The sequence below is a fragment of the Apteryx mantelli genome, chromosome 5 (genome assembly GCF_036417845.1).
Source record: "Apteryx mantelli isolate bAptMan1 chromosome 5, bAptMan1.hap1, whole genome shotgun sequence".
In the NCBI taxonomy this organism is placed as follows: domain Eukaryota; kingdom Metazoa; phylum Chordata; class Aves; order Apterygiformes; family Apterygidae; genus Apteryx; species Apteryx mantelli.
Window position 1 is genome coordinate 12,419,961 of NC_089982.1, and position 15,263 is coordinate 12,435,223.

Here is a 15,263-nt window from a genome sequence, read left to right on the forward strand (position 1 = left end):
CTTGATTCATGTGTCGGATTTCAGTGCACACTCTGTAAAGCCCTTTACTATTCCAAAACCCAATGTGTTTAAATCTTGTCAGACTGCGGTCCTAAAAGTTACTGTATCTTTATTTACAAAATGTGGTTCTGAAAATGTTGTGAATGTTTGATACACTGCATTAATCCTCTCTCTTTGCCAATCACAAGGCTTCTTTGCAGTAGCATATTTTCAAGCAGTACTTGTGAAACTGATTGGAATGTCATTGAAAGCAAGGACAAATATGCTCTCCTGCTCTACTGACTCCACGCTGTGCTGGTGCGGCTTTTCAAGAATGTGTGACTTTGTTCTGCTCCCATGCAAATCACTGCAGGATTGAATTAAACAGGAACAGTGAGAAGCACACCAAGCTTTTGAAAGTCCCATGGTGCCTCGTCAAAGTCTGAGATTGTCACAAGTGAGCTTCTGTCTAGTGCAGACACCTAGAAAATCTAGCCTCCCTTCTGGAAGAAAATACAAAATACCCCTATGAAAGCTAAAGGCTTCCTATTGTGCAAAACTGCTCCGGTATGTGAGTCACCTACTAATAATGTGAAAAATGGCTAAAGAGCACGTGTCCAGAGGCAAAAGGTGGGGCGAACCCTGTGTGGTTTGCTTGCAGTATATATAGTATACAGTAATGCTGTTTGTCCTGCAGGGACTTAGAGATGCTTCACTTTGTTCTCTCAGCTCAGATGTGATCACATGCCGGGGAAGGACACTTGTACAGCAGTGGTCTGTTGGATTGAGCTCAGCAGATGGACGGTAATAATGTCCAACTTACCTCCTGCGATTTGCTGCTAAGAGCAACTGACTGAGCCCCAAGGACAGGCTGTAGACATTCCTGGGTCTTTGAGACCTAGATCTGCTTTGGTTCACCAGCAGGTATCCTACAAGGGGCTATGATAAGGCGGCTGGGAATGATGTAGTATTGCGTTGGGGAGGAACTACAGGGAAGAAATGAACAGATTTTTCTTGCAGTGCTAGGAAGTAAAGGTGCTATTTTATTAAGTGGAGTTGCCAGTCTCATGTTGGTTGCATTTTCTTTTGCCTTTATAAGGTTGTCTCAGTACTTGCCACTGAGCTATGTTAACTCCTGTGTGTGGGTATTGGGGGCTGTAGTGAAGGGCTCATTCTTCCCTTTCCCTGGACTCCTGTCCCTGCTCTTAGTGTTTCTGGCTCTGCTTGGGATTTCTCACAGAGAAATAAGTCTTTGCACAGTGTGATATAAGCTCTTCAAATCCAGTATATACACACAATTCCACTTTCCACTATGGATGTCCCTGCTCAGCACATGGCCCTGAGATCTGGTGTGTCCTGTGCACATCAGAGTTGGGCCCTGCCCTGGTGCTGTGGTGATCGCCAGGGTGTATATGGTGGGCCTTTGGGGTTTCTCAGCAGTTGCAAACCAGCCACAACTACTGCTCTGACAGGCTGCCAGCAGCTGGCAGTCCTGGCCAAATGGCCACATTTTACAGCTCCCCTCTGCAACAAACTTCTGAGGGGGAAAGCGGGTTGCATCTCAGTTTCCTAAACGTACATTTTTCCTGTGTTTCTTTCACAAGTCTTAGTGTCTTCTCTAATTGAAAGAGGTGTCTGTATTTTCTTCCCTCCAGGGTCTGAAGGCAGCATGTGGAGTCTTTCCTCTCCCAGCTGATACTTGTTGGACCAGAGCCTTCCCTGTATGCCTAGCCATTTCAAGAGCTTTTCCTTGCTGCCTGTCAGCTGTACTTGTGCCAGCCTGCCTACAGGTTGTCAGAGGCATTCAAAGAGCTTGTAATGTTTTTCAAGGCCATGTCCCTAGTAAAAGGCAACAATGTGGGGAAGTGAAAGGCCATGTATGACTATGTCTGAGGTTTGCTTTCTCAGAATACGTGTCCTCTTTCACTGTTTTGAGGGGGAGTAGCTGGCAAAGCAGACAGAAGGTGACACCATGGGGTCATGCAGGGCTGCTTGGGTGTTGAGATGGCATGAGAAGCTCTTGCTTCTTGCACTTATGTTCCCTCCTTGATGTGATCACAGGCAGTTTTATAAAATGACAATGTTGCTTATAACTAAACCAGCCTTGCTCTGATTTAAACCTGTAAGTGGTGATATTAAATTAATGAGCAGTAATATATGTGCTGTGCAGGGAAGCAGACATTAGATAAGCTTTATTAGTGTCTGTGGATGAAAGGAAACTGCAGAATTGTTTTACCTGGAGCTTCTCAGCCCTGTTCTACTGACAGTGCTCCCACCCTTGTGACCAGCAGCATTCCTGGGAATGTCACCTGCTTTGATTTGTGCTTTACTGGTCTCCCCCCTCCATTTTTATTCAATGAATCAATTCTATCTTTACACTTCTTCCTCAGTCAAAACCAGAGCCTGATCAGCTTCAGTGCTACCATTGTCAGTCCCCCTATTTGGGCTGCTCCTATACGGCTCTAATTTATGATGCAAGTATAGAAACCCCATTTCAAAGGTTTTGTCCTGTACTGAGAGAACTTTGAAAATAAGATGGACTGTCATCCATCTGTGAGAGCAGAGGGCAGAAAGAAAGGGTAGCTGTATTACTGTAGACACGCAGGCTCCCAGTGGGGTTGCTCTTCTACTGGACTGTGCAGTCGTAGAGCAGGACACTTCCCACACCCCAAAGCTTTTGTAGTCTGAAGGCAAGATGTGACAAGTACGTAACATTTCCTTGGAGAAGCCCCGCAATGATGAGGAAGGTAGTGGCAGCAATACTGTGGGGCTGGTGCCAGGCAGGGTGTTTCCAGCTGCCTACGTGTTGTGCGTGTCATTCACCTTTCCTGTGTAGCCACCTAATCTTATCAGACACTGTCTGCAATCCCAAAGGTGTGTTCCTGAAACTGTCCTGTAGCCCTTTCCTCCTCTCTGTGAGCCTTCCTCTGTTACTGCTGCCAAAACACAGTCTGCAGAGCTGGTCTGAATGGAGCCATAGTCTTAGTTCCCGTGGTTTCTTATGTACTGGCTGCATTGATTTTTATTTTCAAAAGCATCTGATAGTTTATGACCATCTGTATGTTTGCCTGACTTAAGTTGTCTAGAGTCCAATTTTTTCCTCCCCTGTCCTACTGTCCAAATGGTGGCTGTGAGCGTGAGACACCTATATGGTCTGAGTTGAAAGTACACCTGAAACAGAGGTAGATCGGGGTGATTCATGGGGGCTTTAAAGGGGAGAGGGAGAGGCAAAGACCTCTGACAAACAGCATGATTTTCCCTCCCTGGTTACTGGTTTCCAAGTGGTAGAAGTACCCTGCACTGCTGATGATGTTTCTTGGAAAAGCTGGTGAATGTGCTCATAGTGATAATACTGATAAAAGCATCGAATAGCTAAGGGTTATTGTAGTAGTGCTGACAAAATAAAGAGAAACCCTCATAAGGGAAGGGAGAAATCTTGGGTGTAGTTTTCCTTTTGTGCACTTGCAAGCATTACAGTTGCTGCAAGTTGTCTTTCTTTTTTCCTCCTTCCAGTTTCATTAAAATGTTTGTACATGTTTTAATGCTCAGCTGACTTCGTTGGGACTGAAAGCATGAAGCTCATCACAGCCTAGAAATACAGCCAGGATATCCATGTGCAGAAACATCTCTGGGGTGTGCCAGTGGAGGCTGAGGGAATCAGGAGTCAGCTGAAGTTTCCTACTTAATGCATCAAACCCTTGTTAGAGAGTTATGTGATTCACTGTTGCTTACTTGACTTTTGTAAGATGATTTAATGAAGTGCTGATGACTGATGCATTTGGATGTGCAGCCTTTTTTCATTTTCATGTAGCACCTGTTGAATGCAGTAGCAGGTTTTTCTGTGGTAAGTGCTAATGTTGTCAGTGTCACGTTGCTATTGTAATTCATCTTCTAAAAGGGAAGAGCTCAGCTCCTTTCATGTGAGAATTAATAAGGCTCTTCAGTCATCAGCCAGAGAACAAAGACCAGATGGGTGAAGTTTAGGTTGCTATTGGTGTCTGATCAAATGTTCAGCTGCCTTATGCATTAAAACGGTATATCTCACACTACTTATTTTTAGATCTTAGTTGCATGATGCTTAGGCATCCTCCACCTGGACCTGGGCTATATTAACAAGCATGGCAACACAAAAATATTGGCTTTTCTGTCCTCAGATTTGCCAGTTGCTAGTATTTTACCCAGAGGACTTTCTGTCTACAGTAGCTTCTCCCTTTTCTGTGTTTCTTCTACCATTTCTTTCTTAGCCAGGCAAGCTAATAAAACACCTGCCCTAGTGAGTCTGTGAGCCCTTTCCTAGCAGAAAACAACAACCAAGCAAATGTTCCAACTTAGTTACTGTCAAACTGGGGAGGCCATGAGGAGTCTTGGCCAGGTGTCCAAGGAGAGTGAAATCCCTTGAAACTTTTCCAAACCACAGACTCTTCTCACCAGAGAAGAAATCCAGATTTTGCCACTGAAGGTGCAAACTCGGACACTCGGTGTTCTCCCTCTCTCTCCATCCAATGCTGTCCATGTATATCATGGTACACATACAGCTGAAGGATTCTGCCACATCCTGTAGTGAAAGCCTGTCTTGCAAACAGCCAGAAGCTATGCATAGAAGGGGCGTACCAACTCTCTGGTAAACTTACTGGGAGTAGAAAATCTGATTAATCATTCATTGTCCTGTTCAGCCTTATCAGTGCAGTATAACTGAGTGCTTTGTGCTTCTGGCAGTCTCAGGTACTGAAGATCTTGTAATACAGCTTTTCAGTGCTGTGGGGAGTAAGTATAAGCCCTGTTTTATAAACTGGAAGGCTAGGTGTTGAAGGTGAGGTTTTCCGGATTTTTTCATTCTGGCCTGACACTACTGCAGTTTCCGAGTCTTTAGAGTCCTGGGTTGAGCTAAGTATTTTGACTGTCAGGGCTGGGTTACAGAGACAGCTAAGGGGAGCTACTTCATGGAAAATATATAGCACCTGTCTACGGCTTTTGCTGAAATGTCCTTGGGAATAGGAAGGACAGGCAGGAAAACACTGGAGCAACTCTGGCAACCAGGTCTGTCTTGCTTCAGAGAAGTGCTGTCCTGAATGCACTTTGCCTAGACCTCATTTTTTGATCCAATGTGTATTTTGTAAAAATCTAACAAGTAAGAGCAAAGGAAGTCAAACCTTCATACACCTGTTTATGAAAGAATGGTGAATGAAGATCTGTGAGGTAAAATGAACAGAAAAGGGTGCAAATCAAAACTCCATCAGATGCTAAGAACTGAAAACTAAGTTCTGAGTATTGGTGCTGTTTTGAGACAGCTGATGGCTTCAGAAATAAAAGATTGACTCAATGTGTACTTCTTGGAACTTGGGGCTTTTGTTTTTTTTGGAAGTTTCATGACATGTTGAAACACTATTACCTTCAACACTTCCCTGTTTTCAGGGTTTTGTTCTGCTCAACTTTGTGTAATGTGCTTGTTAAACTCCATTTTACTGGACTTATTCAGCAGTTACCGAACACATAGTACTAAGACAACTTCATCCTTTGCACCCTTCATCTTGTGTAGTGGTGCTTCTTTTCTAAGGAATAAGTAATGACGTGATGATGCTTTGGGAATTAATACAAATATATCAAGTGCTGAGACACCTTGTATTTTGAAATGAGGAAGGGGTGAGAGGTCAACTAAGAAGTATTTGCCAGATGTTTTTGATACATCACCCAGGTTAGCAGCAAGAAAATACACTCACTGGCTCAGTGCAACAGACTGGGACCCTTGCTGGACTCCCTGGGCAGTCTCTGTGCTCTGAGGGGAGGCTGGTTTGTTCCATCCCTGGAAGGAGAGATGCATGCAGATGTGTAAAGTGTAAACTGTTTGGAGTTTACATTTCTTCATGACTTTGCAGCAAGCTGCAAGAGACAGGGGCTTAGGAGTGTACTATGCTGAGATAGGCCATAGGCTTACATTTCTAAGAGCAAAGCTCTTCAGCCCTGAGCCATGGATACTTTTTTTCTCTGTGGTTATGTAGTGAGTGCACATGAGGCTGTACTGTGCCTCTTGGGTGAGCAATGCAGTCACTGAAGGCTTTCAGTGACACAGGGCAGCCTTTCAAAACAAGTCAGTTTTTATTAGTCCCCGGGGATGGCACACGGAGCAAAGTCAGGTTTGTGTTGCCAAATTAGACTTAAAATAGAGTCCATGGGGACTGGAGCAGCAGCTCTGGATTTCTAAACCTCCTGGACATCCTCTCCTCCTCCCTGTGTGTGAAGCCCTAGCTATGTGGTGCTTACCCCAGGTTCCTGATACCTCATGACACTTTTTCTCCAGCTGCAGTATTGGTGTTTTCAGCATCCTGCCTTCTTGAGTACCTGATACTGGTATTCAGTCAGTGGAGGCTTCTGTCATCTCCCCAAGGTGCTCTGATTCCTCAGGAGCAGCTCATAATAGTCCTTCTGCAGCAAACCAGACACGTGTATTTATACCAAATATTGCTTTCTCAGGGAAGAAATTAACTCCTTTATGCCTGTGGGTAACAACACACATTTTCTGTCATTGATGCCCTTAGCCTCCCGTATTGCCCATGTTTGTCTTCCTGTCAAATACATGTTGTCCCCTAGAGTGTTTGGCAGTGTGCAGAGAGCAGCTTTAGAAGAGGGGAAGAGTGATGGGTTTGTGACTGGTGTAAGAGCTCAGGTACTCTGAATAACAGATGGACTCAGTGCATCCTGGCAGGCAAACTTACAGCTGCATGGGGCACGCTGCAGATCCCAGCTAGGAAGGTAACAAAGTGAACTGCTCATGAATTAAAAGGATTTCTTCTAGAGACACTTCATCTTCTCCAGCAGGAGCTTTAGTTGGGGACCTTCAGGTCATAGTATAGAAGTGTGTTCAGCTGAGCTTAGGCAGTGTATCAGGTGCATTGCAGTGGACATGATTTTTTTTTTTTTGTCCCTCTGACCACTGAGAAGAGACCAGAGCCATGTTTGCTCCTGAGATGTGTAGTCTGTTGTTTGTCATTGACCTTGACCAGCCTGTGCAGCTGCTGGTTATTTAGAGTCCATGTATAAAAATAGGCTTCCTTAATTATATATGTAAATGAGCATAAAACAGGCTACCAAGCAATAATACACTTATGGACACTTATGGGCCTAAGCATAGAAACTGCATGTATAAGTTGGGTGATTGCCCTTGAAAACTGGTTGTGTCCTTGCATAGGGTTAGTAGTGGGGCAGGGTGAAATTAGGTCTGCTGGAAAAAGGTGCAGGGCAAAAGGCATAGCTGGCAGGGCTAAAGGATGGCTGGAGGGCAGGCAGGATCCATCCCCAACACCTCCTAGATTTCTGTGTGCTTGTTGCATATAAACTGTTCCTCCACTGCCATTAATTATTTTGAGTGAAAGGAAACATGGACAGATAGAATTTTCCCCATGAGAAAATATATTTAAAGAATTCATAACATGATTTTTGTAACATGCATTGGGGATTATTTTCCTTCCCAATTCCTGACTCCTAGACTTAGAAGGTAAGCCCACAGAGGGGTGCCTTCCTTTTAAATCATTTAAGACACCTAGATTGATTGGTATGCAGTTCTTAGTGCTAATATGTTAATGGTTTCTAGGTGCCTTTGATGTGGAGTGTCATTTTCATAGAATGACATGTAACTACCCTTCCCTCTTGTGTCCCAGCCAAGTGACTTTTCTGTTATTAAAACTAATGAGTGGCCTGTAACTTACAGAGTGATCCTTTCTTCATCCACCCTCAAACATTTATATTTATTCAGAGGAAAAAAAAAAAGAAAAAATAAAACTAACCTTGCTTCTGTCTGGCTTGTGGAGGAGTTTTTCCACCAGATGTGTGGCATTTCCCCCATTTTATTGCAAGGCAAGGATTTTTCATGTCCATTTATAAAAACTTTACATAATGAATAAGGCTTGGTTGTTGATGTCTTAAGAGTAGTTGTCAAAACTATTTCAGCTGCATGTAGTGACATAATAATGAGAAATTAACTGTGGATAATCTTCCTAAGGACTGAGTGATTTTTTTTTTTTTTCCCCTTTTTATTCCACTGTAAGGACCTATTGCTTTGCTCCCGTTTTATAGGATTTGTCTGATGTATGTCTGACAGTGACAGAAGCATGACTAGTAATTGGTTGATTGGTTCAAGCCTGTTCCAAGCTTAGCACTGGGAATATTATAACACATCTGCTTTCATACATCGAGCAGTGAATTGAGAGACAACTGAGTCGATTAGCTCTGTGGATAACCCATCTTCATTGGGTATAAGAGGTGTGGAAAGGCAGCGAGAGTTTTACAGGGTCTGCTGAGTTGAGTCCTTGCTGATCCCCACATCAAAATTGAGTGAGAAACCATCAAATCTGGGAACTCTGGCTCTTCCTAAATAATCTGCTGGGTTTCCTCCTTATATCTGGAGCTGTGGGGCTGTTTGCTTGTAGACTGTCATTACACTTGGGAGCATGTACCTGCCTTTATTCTGTGGTTTACAGATGAGGCTTTCAGAAGGGCTCAGTAGCTACAACCCCTCTGTGTTTTCAGTAGAGTCTGGTGCTTTCCTCTTAGGGAAAGAGTTTCAAAACGGAATTGGGCATCAATGCACCCATCTGAGTGTCTTTACATCCAGATTTGTCTAGACCTAATGTAAATGTGAGTGTAAATATGAGATGAATCCTGTGACAGGAGAGGTTTTCTGTTTTCCTCAGAACAAATTGGAGCACTGGCAGGGCAGCACATAGTGCACGTGGCCTGCGGAGAGTCTCACAGTGTGGCACTCAGCGACCAGGGCCAGCTCTTCTCCTGGGGCGCGGGCGGCGATGGACAGTTGGGCCTCACTACTGTAGAAGACGCAGTGACAGTACCAAGGTAAACTTTTAACATGTTCAGGTTTTCTTAAGGCAGCTTCTTGGAGGTGCAGCCTGAGGAGTTGTTCTTGCAGCCTGGAGTCAGCAGCAGTGTTGCATTAACTGAAAGGACTGGTAACAAGGCACTTCTTGTATACAAGTATAAGCATGAGGCCTCCTCCTCTCCTCCTCTGCACTGGCAGTCCCTGAGCCTCCTTGGGATTTGGATGAGTTTTCAGGAAGGTCAGGCAGGGCAGACCTGCTCTTGGGTGCTTAGGGCCCAGAGGAGAAGAAAACCAGAGGGTATTTGACTTTCCTCATTGGAAAAAGTGCCAGTGCTTTTCAAGGAGGTACATGAGGGAAGACCTAAAAATGGAAATGCTGTGTGATACCTATCTGTACTTGACTCCCTGGGAAGTCCTTTGAGATAGAATCTACTTTTTAATAATAGGAAAAAAAAATACGACTGAGTGAACCAGCATCTCAGCTCTGAAACTGTTGTGCTGTGTTGCCCATTAGCACCTTTTACTTAGCACCAAAGCCACTAAACCAGCCTATTGCAATTGTGAATAGTCAATGTTACTCAGAAACTTTAGGATAGTTTGTTTTTTTTCATTTACTTATTTAATATAACTTACCTGTGTCAGAGCTCTGGTAAGGGTTAAATAATAGCACATATAGATGATGCAGAGGCCAGTGGCAGATACCAAGACTCCTTCATCCAAAGCAGGTCACAGACGAGAAGTCTCAGCTTATCACCATAATAAAGGTATCTGGTCTCTTTGTACTTAATGGTATTGCATCATGTTGCATTCGTAACAGACGAATTCTGTCTCTTAGTCCTGCTACCCCTGCAGAGCCAATGCAGAGCAGGTAGAGGAAGTTTTGGACGCCAGTTTGGGGTGGACGTCATTGTGGAAACAGTGTTTAAAAGAAAAGAATTTCAGTTACAAAACATTATGTTGGAGCTGGAGGGCTGGCTATGTGGGAAGGCAGCCCTTTACTTGCAGGTAGATCTGCTATAACAAAGAGAGAAAGGCTCACATGCTAATGTGATAGTGCCATTTTAAATATTACATTTTTGTGAAATAACATGACCCTTTAATGCTTACTGTTCTATGTACAAAGCACTGAGGAGGTTTTGGTGCTGTAGCTCATGGGAACTGCTCTGCCCCCTGAGAGTATGAAAAATTTTGATGCCTGAAAGAGAACAGCAAGAAAGACACTAAAACCGAGCTGTCTTCGCCATTTTCCAGATGTTTGGATTCAGCTTTATAGCAGTAACTTAGTTGGAGTTGGTAGTCAAGTGTCTAAAGCTCTTCACAGTTTTGCAGCTCTTGTGCATGGATCTGTATTTCCTTCAAGACTCTATACCTCAGTTTCAAAACTGCAGGTTATGTGTTTGTGCAGCAAAAATACTTGAATGGAAATGATGGTGTTGACCTTAGGTGATACTGTATATGTAGACGCTTATTCTAAAATAGCAACTCCTTCTATAGGTTGATAAAGAAATTGAACCAACAGACGATACTGCAGGTTTCCTGTGGAAATTGGCATTGCCTGGCTTTGGCAGCAGGTACTGTAACATTCATTATTTATTACCAAGATTTGTACTGTTATTTTGCACAGTGTCCAAGATTGCATATTTCCACATGACAAACCAAGGGTATCCCTGTCTCAACCGCTTTCAATCCGAATGGGAGAGTATACAATCAGTCAGATACCATGAATATTGAAGGAGCCCAAACAAACCTTTGCCAGTACTGTCAAGAAAGGAAACATCATGCACAGGCCACCCACTACCTCACTATTGTATGATGGCAGGAACACTTAAAACCTTTCCATCCTGATGTAGAAAAATGTGTATAATTAATGTCTTTATGTGGAAGTTATCCTTGGCTATTACTCTGTGGTATGCAATATGTGGACCATTCTTCATTGTGCTGTTTAAGTTACAGTAGTCTAGTGTTGTATTTTGCACTTAGTTATGTATCTGTGTATTTACCTGGTGGCTTCAGACTGTGCTTTTATTTTAGCAAAGATTGTCCTGTTGATTTTTCCATTGTAAGGATGGGTGGAAAGGAAGCCCCCAGTACTGGTTCATGTTCATTTTGTCAAACTTTGTTTTCCTGTTGACCAGCTTTTACTCGACGACTCTTTTTCTTTCCTTGTTTCAGATGGCCAGTTCTTCACGTGGGGGCAGAACAGCTATGGTCAGCTGGGTTTGGGTAAAGAATGTCCCTCCCAAGCCAGTCCACAACGTGTCAAATCTCTTGATGGGATCCCTTTGGCTCAGGTTGCTGCAGGCGGAGCTCACAGCTTTGCCCTGTCTCTCTCAGGAGCTGTGTTTGGCTGGGGGAAGAACAGCTCAGGGCAGCTGGGATTAAGTGATGAACGAGGTATTAAAATCCCACTCCTAGGTGAAAGAAGGAATGGGCTTTTTTGGCAGAGTGCAGCTTTTCTTTCCACATTTACAGTGTATTTTTATTGAGCAGATAGGTAACCTTAGCCACTGCTCTTGGGAAGAGAGGACAGAGAAACATTCTCTAAAAGGCTCTTCAGGCTTTTCATACTTGATAAGAACAGAAACGCTTTTTCTTTCTGTTCTAGATGTTAGTGGGAGTGAAAAAGGTCAAAAATATAAGATCTCTCAACTGCACGTGTCAACATGCGGGCACCCAAGGAAGGGCTAGGATTCTTTCTTCCTCCTCTCAGAATGCTGTGTCCTTGGTTTTGTTTGAAGTTGGTGTGGAGCAAAGGCTGTCCCTGTGGAATGGCAGACTGGATCCATCCCCTAGTTTGCCAACATGTTTTTGACTGGAGAGCATGTTTGCTACAAAATGGCAACGCAGGGTATCTCAGTATTGAAAAACGCTGTCTAGCTTATTGGTTGCATAATTTTACAAACTTTTTCAGGTCACTGCGTTCAGTACAGCCTAGCCATCAACAGAGTTGAAAATAGTTTTATAAATGAGGCTGAAGAGTGGGTATGACATTACCATTACTCTACAAAGCCCAGAACTCCTCTGCTTGTTGTTAACGTGTTCTTAACCCTTTGAAAAAGCAAGTGAGGGGAGGACGAAATTTTTTGCAACTACAAATCAAGCTCTTCATTTTCAAACATTTTCTGAGTAGCTTTAAATGTGCATTAAATATCTAGGCAAGTTACTGAGTGTGGATGTGATGTCCAACATGCATGGATAATTTATTTTGCATGGGTAAGTACACATGGGGTGTATATATTTGTAAAAGTTAGGTTGCATATGTAGTAGCATATAAACACTATATGTTGGCTAAAGAAAAGCATCACTTCACTTATATTTTGTGTACCTATAATGCAGGGGTGCATTTTGAAACCCACTCTACCAACTGAAACATATACTTAAAGCTATTACTCAAAAACAGCCTGCAGTTTAGCACAGGAGGCTGAAATGTTGTATGTATCCTTTCATCTTGCTTTGCATTTTTAGGAATGTGAAGCGCACTTGGAAAACTTGTAACATAACTTATATTCTCTCAGAAATGTTTTAGGGCTGCTTTCTTGTACTGTATGTAAGCTAGAGCACTGATCTAGTAGAAAAGCACCTATGTTCTTCCCATATAGACTAGCAGATAGATGCTTCTAATTTCAACACAGTGGTAGTAAAAAAGCTGCAGTTTATATGTGAGAGGCTTGCTTTGTTCATGAGCTATCATAAATATATAAGGGGCCTCTGCTTGTGGGGCTACGTTGGCCAGGGATCACAGTCTGCTTACCCTCAATATATGGCACAGCTGGCAGGAGTCTGTAGTAAATATTTGATATTTATGGTGAGTGAATCATGGTAAGACAGTGTGAATTATACTTAGTGAATGTGAACAGCAAGGTCTACAAACATGAGTATTTTGTAGCACTGTTATTTAAACAATTATGCTTTAGAGTTAAGAAGCATCATTCCAGTCAAAATAAAGATCAGTGGGTAAAAATACAGAACAAAGTAAATAAAGAATCTACTCTCATTTCTAAATCCATGGAAATTTGACCATTTTCCTTTCATTATCCAGAAAAAGCACCTATAAAATTCTTTGGTGAGAGTCTCAAAAAATGGACAGCTCTCTAGGTAGGAACCTGATTTTTCATTGGTGCGAAGTAAGCAGTTTTGGGGTGCCTGCTGCTCTTTGAAATGCCTAGCTGCCATGTCAGTATACCATGAAATCTTGCTTGGTGTATTCATCTTGGGGAGACCCACTTTTAATGATTTAAGACATCAGCATGAAGAGGAAAAGCATCATTAAACTGTACCTGAGATTAGCCTTTACAAACAGGAGGATCATCATCTTAAAAGATGACAAAAGAAGGAAGGCCAGGTATTTAAATACACCTTGGGATTCAGCTTGTCATGTGCCTTGTGCAGGTGTCTCCCAAGTGTCAGGATTGTTAGGCTCAAAGAGGCTCTGAGCAAGGTTTTGGAAACAAATGTGTGCAGCAGTCTATGAGAGGTCTGGAATGGCACATGAGGCTGAAGGTGGGTGTAGCTAGGCTGCGCTAGTCATGTGTCCCAACCTGTAAGTGCAAACTGAGTTTATACAACATCCTCAATGTTTATGTTCTTGCTCTGGACACCTTCCTTTGTGCCTGGCACAAATCTTTTAAGAGTTGGAGGAGAAAGCAACAGTGACGTGTTGAAGGGCATGTTGTTTTTTCCACATTTGCTAAAGCGTCTATTGTACCCTGTCAGAGTTGCAGGTCACATCTGAAAATCAGACTGCTAGTGTTTTTTTTCCAGACATTTAGGTTTGTGTTTATGAAACAAATCCTTTTATTTTCATTGTTTACAATGCAGACCGAGAATCTCCTTGCCATGTGAAGCTGTTGCGGTCTCAGAAGGTTGTTTACATCAGCTGTGGAGAAGAACACACAGCGGTTCTGACAAAGGTAAAAGTGCCGACCTAGGAATGTTGGCTGCTCTCTCACCTGCCTAATGGGTTCATTTATTTCCTGGGTAATGGCAGAAAAAAAACAGGTTGGCTTACCTTCTTCCATCTGACCCCAGTAAAATGAACTAAATGAACTAAGTGGAAAGTAAAGTCTTGTTTTAATTTATTTTGAGATTCATTGTCAATGTGATCCATTGTCATTTTTGAAATTGAAGATGTTAATAATTCATGACAATGAATAGCAAAACTCAGGCGACTCCCTCAAAGAAACAGACTTTGATCAGGGAATTTAACAAGCATACATTCAAAGGGCTGAAAACAGCATTTTACTGGAAGGTAAAAAGAGCTGTTGTGCATCAGAAGAAAAAACAGGGCAAAAGGAAGGGGTGTTTAAAACAAACATGTCGTTCACTCACAACATTTACAAAAGAGATTTTCAGTTCTATACCTCCTGCAATTTCCAAGTAGGGTTTAGTTTAGTGGATAGAGGACAGAGCTGGGTCTTGGGAGATCACTGTTCAGTTCTTGCCTCTGCTTAAGCTTGGGCTGGTAGTGAAACTGGAGTCAGAGAGATGCTGCTAGGATATGGGTCCCTAAACAGAGAATATGCTGTCTGATTTGCTAACAGAGTGGAGGGGTGTTCACGTTCGGTGCAGGTTCCTGTGGGCAACTGGGACATGACTCCATGAATGACGAAGTGAACCCCCGAAGAGTTCTTGAGCTAATGGGCAGCGAAGTATCCCAGATCGCTTGTGGCAGGTGAGTGCCTGTGTGCAGTCAGAAGTTTTCCTTCAGTGGAGGTTAGGGCTGATGCTGGCTCTAGTAAATTTACGGGATAGTTTGCTTCTGCATCCTACATGTCAAAATTAAGTTAATTTAAATTTTACTTTGCATGAGAATTTTAAGGCCCTCTAAATGAGGTTGGTTTTTAATTGGGGCTGCTGCCTATGCTATGACCTGGTGAAAGATCTCTTTCCATTTTAATAATCCAGATGGACTCTAAAGCTGCAGCCCCTTTGGTCATAAGTTTCCTGCCTCTTTCCTGAAAAGAGAGTTAGTAATACTGTGCTGTGATGCTATTATTTGATTTGTACAGACCTGGCAAATGGCTAAGCTAATTTCATATGTGAGCCTGATACTGGCTGCATGCTGGCACAGATTGCTCTTTGTCCCTTCCGCCTAATGAGCTGTACTCCATAAACTGGTGCCATCAGGTGGCAAAAACCAATCATTGGTGTTAGTGTAAAGATGCTGCTTTGCACTAGCTTCTAGCCTAGTGGAACAGAAAATAAATTTCAGGCTGCATTTGTTTTTCTTCCTTCAATTGTTAAACATGGCCCAAACTTTGTACCCGTCTCTGTTGCAGACATCACACTTTAGCCTTTGTGCCTTCTTCAGGAATGATCTATGCATTTGGCTGTGGAACAAGAGGCCAGCTAGGAACTGGGCACACATGCAATGTTAAGTGTCCCTCTCCTGTGAAGGGTCACTGGGCAGCTCACAATGGGCAACTCTCAGGGAAACCTGGTACGTGCTGTGCACAGT

The 15,263-nt window shown here is 43.0% G+C and overlaps 1 protein-coding gene across 4 annotated transcripts in view; it reads left to right on the forward strand.

The window, feature by feature from the left end:
* Positions 1 to 15,263, forward strand: part of HERC3 (HECT and RLD domain containing E3 ubiquitin protein ligase 3) — a 54,940-nt gene that overhangs the window by 12,259 nt on the left and 27,418 nt on the right. For 3 of the 4 annotated variants that reach the window (XM_067297521.1, XM_067297522.1, XM_067297523.1), the window contains exons 3-8: positions 8,664 to 8,823; positions 10,301 to 10,377; positions 10,979 to 11,200; positions 13,625 to 13,716; positions 14,347 to 14,477; positions 15,085 to 15,245. In XM_067297521.1, coding sequence (XP_067153622.1) covers positions 8,664 to 8,823; positions 10,301 to 10,377; positions 10,979 to 11,200; positions 13,625 to 13,716; positions 14,347 to 14,477; positions 15,085 to 15,245 — 843 coding nt within the window. The remainder of the gene's footprint in view (positions 1 to 8,663; positions 8,824 to 10,300; positions 10,378 to 10,978; positions 11,201 to 13,624; positions 13,717 to 14,346; positions 14,478 to 15,084; positions 15,246 to 15,263) is intronic. The other variant, XM_067297524.1, reaches the window with a different exon arrangement.